The 6,606-nt window shown below is 41.4% G+C and overlaps 1 protein-coding gene across 1 annotated transcript; it reads right to left on the minus strand.

Annotated features, from left to right (window-relative positions):
* Positions 1–2,915: 2,915 nt before the first annotated feature.
* Positions 2,916–6,371, minus strand: LOC125529397 (cytochrome c1-2, heme protein, mitochondrial). Its single transcript, XM_048693811.1, has 8 exons — positions 6,221–6,371; positions 5,445–5,512; positions 4,759–4,961; positions 4,294–4,573; positions 4,134–4,205; positions 3,571–3,687; positions 3,418–3,483; positions 2,916–3,319 (listed from the first exon to the last, which is right to left on the minus strand). Exons 2-8 carry the CDS (start codon positions 5,502–5,504, stop codon positions 3,203–3,205), a joined length of 915 nt encoding a protein of 304 aa, XP_048549768.1. The 5' UTR covers positions 5,505–5,512; positions 6,221–6,371; the 3' UTR covers positions 2,916–3,202.
* Positions 6,372–6,606: the final 235 nt, after the last annotated feature.

Genomic DNA, 6,606 nt, shown 5'->3' on the forward strand with positions numbered 1-6,606 from the left:
TACACATTACAAACATAGTATATGCAGAAAAAAAATTAAGACATTCTGATTTTTTGGTGTGAAACATTGACAAATTTTTTGATAGCTTTTTCATCACCATATGACATTCATGGAATGTTTTGAAACATTGATTTTGTTTTTTTTTGTCATGGTTTTCACGAATATCATTTCATGATGAAATTCGCAAGCTACCAAAGCATTTGTCAATATTTTACACAAAAAACAGTTTTTTTTATTTTTTGTTGCTGTTGGATTTTTATTGTTGTTGATTTTACTGTTCACCTGAGCTCACATGAGCTCAGATTAAAACAACCACTTTGGCACGTGCATACACATACTCCTATGAGTACATTCGATATACTGAGCCGGCACAATATTTTGGAATTGATGAAGTCATCACGGACGCCTTCATAGTTGACAAGAACGTCTCCTCCCGCTGAACGCAAATCGTCATAAGACCTAAAGTAAATTCGGAAAAATGCGACCACCAGTACAAGTCTAGGACATGAACTCTAATGGGTTGATTTCACCACAAGAACATAACCATTTGAGCTACATTTAGTTCACCGCGTTTGAAATAGTAGTGAGTTTGCATGTGCCCTCGTACATTTTCATCACGTCCACTCTCTCTCTCTCTGAAAGTGCTCTCCTGCTCCAAAATGAAAATGCACCTAGGTGAACAGTACATTCTGGAAAAATGGCAAAAATTAACTGAAAATACTTTGAATTTTTTAGCACACGGTCTTGAGTGTTCTTCCTACAAATAAATTTTCATGAAGAAATCACATTCATAGAACTTTGGGTATAAAAAACAAAACAGACGGTCCAAAATGCTTCAAAGATGATCTTTTTAGAGTACTAATTTTGTTTATTTGTTCTGTACACATTAAATGTTATCTCTTAGCGAAACTGCATGGAAGTAGAACATTCGTACATGTGTGTTGTAAAAGCATGGATTTTTCAAATTTATTTATTTTAGTTCATATTTCTCATCTTCTCTCTCGGTCCTTTTTGTCGTAGCCAATATTTTATGTCCATCAACTTCTCCAGCACCAATATTTATGTTTATGTCCTAGTGCAGTGGCGGAGCTATGTTGGAGCCAACCTGTGCTCTGGCCCGCCCTGTCCAGCTGAAACGCGGCCCAACTAACCAGTCAAGTGTCCTTGTCTATCTCTTTCTACACTTTCTTCTTCAGGCTGGCCCGCCCAAGGAATCCACTATAGCTCCGCCAGTGTCCTAGTGTTGCTCATGTGTTCATCATTATCCAAGATGAGGTCGCACTACTCGCCTAGTGACCATAAGTTGAGGTTCATGTGGATCCTCTATATCCTCGAGTGTTGTTTTTCATGTGTCCCCCTTATTCTCGAGTGTTTAATGTATGCTCACCTACCATACAATTAATGCTAGATAATAAATTATGTACTGTAATATTGATTCAGTCTACTAAGCTACATACAGTAGACACTACTTCAACTGATCACACATAGACTGAATTTGATAAGATTCAACACCGTTCAATTTACATCCACCTGCAAGAAGCATATTTAAAATGTGTGCCCTCCCCTCTCCTCTACCCCAACTAACTCGTACCGGGTTGCGTTTGATTCATAACAAAAAACATTTCTAAATAACATGTAGGTCATCAAGCCACCAAGCAGCTATTTAAATTCTACAGATCTGCGAATGCACGGGCATGTACAATGGTGTTGTCTTAATTTTATTTGTGTCGCATAGGATAAATGCTTAGGTGAAGAAAAGAGAAACCAAAGAAATGACTTTACCTTCTCTCTTTTTATTTTTTTTGAAAAAGACAACAATAACTTTATTAATTAGAAACAATGGTTACATCATCTATAAAAATAGATACATTATTTTCTATAAGCTCCTCGAACTAATCCCTTGCCACCAAACATTTCACTAACCTAGCAAGTTCACAAGCCATAAAAAAGCAATCATCAAAAATTGTCGCCGCCACTCCGCAGAAAGTCCTTTGTTCTTCATTGTGTTAATGATTTCTATGTTATCAGAGTTAATAACGAGACGATTGCAACCTGCCTTTTGTGCCAGCAATAAGTCAAATCTAAGCACCAACACTTTCGTTGTCAGTACATCAGCACACCAATCAATTTTTCAATTTCCGGCAACAATAAATTTTCCTTTGTCATCCCTGAATACATCATCGGCTGCGCCCCTGAACAGATCATGATCAAAGGAAGCATCGACATTCAACTTAACAAACCCTATAGGAGGTCTACTCCATCCTCCATTTCTTCTAGTTGCATTAGGGGAGCAGACATTTACATAGTTTGCCGTTATAGCACGAATTCCCATAAACCAACTTGTTTCTTAAAACCATGAATACCAAGCGGTTATAGCGATCAATTCACATGCATTCTGAAAACCCATTATAGATATTCTTGATCTCGCATGAGGAGTAATAATTTAAGGATTGCCTCTCCCGCACGATCAACAACACAAGCTTTTTTAACCGCCTCATACATCCCCAACTTATCCCACACCTTTTTTGCCTTCTGACACAACATAGAAACAACACGTGTTTTGCATCCTCTCGGCCTTCTCTTAATGATAAGAGATGATCTCTTAGCAACAATTCTCTCACCATATTTTTAGGAATTACAGATAAGATTAAGAGACCGCCCATTGTACATCATCTTTTTTATCATCTCTACACTACAAGACAAGATTAAGATAAGATTGTCTTACCAATCTCTGTGCATGCTCTACCAGACAAAGTAGTATGTGAATTTACGAATTTAAAGCGTCACGGCACACTCATGTCCCAAAAATTCACGTCCCCTCAGATTACCACTACATAGTTTTGAGACGACAATGTTGTAAAGAGTGTGATGTGATCACATGCAAATCAGCATGTCTGGACGGATGGGCAAGACAATAGACAACCGCATGATGCTGCGTTCCACAATATAAAGCATTTATGAACTTCATCAACTCTTCTGTTAGAAGTATGTTGGTACCATCAGGTATCAACTGGCAAAAAATATTTGAAAATAACTGCTCCTTGGAGAAATGCTTTTGCAGCAGAGGAAGAAAACAAAAGAGATTGTACCCAAGGTATGATGGGAGACAACCCTAGTAGCAAAAATACACAACGGAAGCCATTATTTCAATCGCTTCTGCTTAAAGCCTCAACGTTGCAATAAAAAGAAGAAACAATGGTCATCAGTTGACGACGTCCAGGACCAGCTTGCGGGACTTGAGGACGGACCACCTCATGCGACGGTAGTATGCGGCTTGGAGAAGAGCAAGTGACAGTAGGAAGATCCATTTGACACCCATCTAGAAGAAAAAAAATGATGTAGGTATTAGGCACATCAGAACAATGGACAACTAAAACAGTGTGTAACTTTTACATGAGTAAAGTGTCAGGCAGTTACCAGTTTCCTCTCTTCCATTTCAGGCTCAGCAGCCCACGACAAGAATGACACAACATCCTTGCCCATCTGCGATAGAAATTTAATGCTTCGGTGTTAGCACAATAAGACAACAATTTACGCATTAAGGGCTCAACAAAGGTTTAAACGACATACCTGGGCTTCAGTTGCAGGAGTACCATCTTCATACTCAATAGCCCCATCCATAAGCATCTTAGGCATGGCTATGGCACCACCAGGGAAGTAGGGATTGTAATGCAGACCCTCACGAATCTACAATTTAATCAGTCAGAGTAAGTTTACTAATGCCAAAAGAGTATTAGCAGCCTCTTGCTAACTATTACAACAGAGGAGAAATTACAAAAAAAAAGTAAACAGTACAAAAAATTACAGGTTTACAACAATTATTATAGTTAGCAGCCTCTTGCTAGATGATAGACAAAAGAAGCTTTTTCAGTAAGTGTATAAAGTACTGCAAACATCATAGAATATATTCAGCAGAAACAATAAACATTGGCAGGGAAGGTAAATAAGTCTTCTTAGGCTAGCCAAAAATCCTAATTTTGGAATGTATTCGTGTGTTGGTGTGAAATGTATCCATATGATTGCATACCATGTGCCTTAGCAACTTTAATGCAGGTACTGAGAGAGAATGAATACAGAAAGAAAGTACAAACCTAAGCTACACGATGGAGCCAAAAGGCATACAGGAGGCTTACCTGAACACCAGCAGGTGGGTCATGGTAACCAGTAAGAAGAGCAAATACGTAGTTCTGGCCATCGTGCCTTGCCTGAGCTCATATGAATCAAATACAGTAAGTTAAAAGTTTGAGATGAAAGATTACACCACTGCAATGCAAAGAGATGGGCTATTATTACCTTCGTGATAAGGCTGAGATCTGGGGGATATGCCCCACCATTTGCAAATCGGGCTGCTTGTTCATTTGGATAAGGCTGCGGGAAGCGATCACTCAGCTTGCCAGGACGTGTGAACATTTCACCCTCATCATTAGGACCATCAACCACTTCAATTTCAGCAGCCATTGCCTTAGTTTCCTCCTCAGTATAGGCCACCCCAACCAAATCACGGTATGAAATCAATGACATGGAGTGACAAGATGCACACACTTGCTGGTAAACTTGATGTCCACGGCGGATTCTGCTCATAGATTTTATTTGTATAAGGCGTTACAGTTCAAAATGAATGCCCTAACTTTTTTTTCACTATCTTACTGGGAAAATACATTAGCACAGCGATATTTTGTTCATAATATTAATCTCAATGTGACACACTAAACACATAGTTCATCTACGAAATAAAAGAAGCACAAATGGGCGACTTACGATGCGTGATCATACGAGCTAAGGATGCCAGCATGCGGCCAGGGGTACTCTGCAGCTGCCAAACCATGCTCAGCTTCATCTGCAGATGCTATCGTACCAAAACTTAAAAGACCAGAAGCACCAACTCCAAGAAGAGCCAATGCTCTCAGTCCAGCAGAGGACTCTTCATGCTTTCCCCGAAATGAAGAAAGCAGAGATGAGCCCTGGAAAAAAAGATTATAATGTTAGAACGAGCAGTCATAGCGCATAAATAGTACTCCCTCCGTCCCATAATAAGTGACTCAACTTTGTACTAACTTTGTACTAAAGTTGGTACAAAGTTGAGTCACTTATTTTGGGACAGAGGGAGTAGTATTAAGTATTAACTAGTTGATGGCTTGACCCAACCGAAAGTCCGGCATTGAGAACTATCCATTCTACTTTACACGAAAAGGTAATCCTGCCAAACGTTTAACCCTCACCCCAAAAAAAACATGCAGCATTTGAGCAATAACTGGTTTCTCTATCAGAAAAAAACTAAATACAGACTAAGCATGCCAAGGATTTATTCCCAGCATATGGAACAGTAATGTCATAACTTCAGTACAACCGTGGAAACTAATAAAACAAATAATAACGGGGCTAGATACTGGACTAGTTTTTCAATAGAATGCATACCAAAGCGGGAGTTCTGAGAAAGCACTTACAGAAGACTGGCTCTGAAGAGTTTTCCTCAGAAGCTGGTTAATGCCCCTGCCGGCAGCCATTCAGGGCTCTGCATCAAAGATTACAAGCTGTGTTATAGAAACAAGTTGGACTGGTGTGATATCACAAAAGCAACAGACAATAGATGCAAACTTGCCAGCGATAAATTGAATGACTGTGATTGCATTTACATTATCCAAGCCATCATATTGGAGAGGATTGGAAGAAAATCGTGGCACAAAGTACAAACCCAATAATCAGAAGGATATGTTGCAAAATGTTTTTTTTTCTACAACGTCAAGCCCAAATCTCGAAATAAAATTCAGGGCAGTCACTTCAGATTGGAAACTAACAAACCTCAACAGATATTAGATCATACACTGGACCAGGCTTGGCAGTAAAGTATGATGATCTCCACACGAAATGAAGGGGGAAAAACAGGACTGTAACGACCCTAAATGGATCAGATTCACCGAAGTGTGGCGGGTGGCAATTCCATATCTACAGTTCCCAAGCAGTAACACCAATCCCCCGGGAGATCTAAACCGAGACGCGCTATTGGTAACGGTACGACTACGGCGCGACAGCCCAAATGTGTCAGATTCGCAGAGGAAACGGCGCGATCTATCTACGCGCTCGATTACCACTCACCCCCGAGATGTTGACCGGATCGCCCGTGCGCAACCGCGCGACGACCGGAGCAGATCACCAGATCGGGTAATATATTGCTGAAACGGGAGGGACGGGTAGAAAGCAGTGAAGGGCGTAGCACAGTTACCGATTGGGAGCGGACTTGACACGGCGAGGCGGGGCTCCGACGAGCGGCGGCGCGGGGGGTGGGGAGCGGGTGGGAGGGAGGTGGATGGAGGCGCAGGCTTTGTGGCGATGTGAGGAACGCGATGAGAGTGAGGAGGCTTTGGGGGGCATGACGCTGACACGCGGGCCTCTTGCCCCGAGGATCTCGTATGGGCCGTTTGCCTCGGGTAGTCAGGTTGAGCCGAAACCTGGCCATCTGGGCGGACCGTGTTGTCCCGGCCCAAAGGCCTGAGGTCGCGGATCGGTCTCGCACATTGTGTGTTGAAAAGAGCGAAAAGGGGCATTTCTAACCGATCCTAACAGCCAGGGAGTATCCGGCGGAGTAATACCTGTGTATTCTATGTCTTA

This window comes from Triticum urartu, unplaced genomic scaffold (genome assembly GCF_003073215.2).
Source record: "Triticum urartu cultivar G1812 unplaced genomic scaffold, Tu2.1 TuUngrouped_contig_5577, whole genome shotgun sequence".
NCBI classification, from domain to species: domain Eukaryota; kingdom Viridiplantae; phylum Streptophyta; class Magnoliopsida; order Poales; family Poaceae; genus Triticum; species Triticum urartu.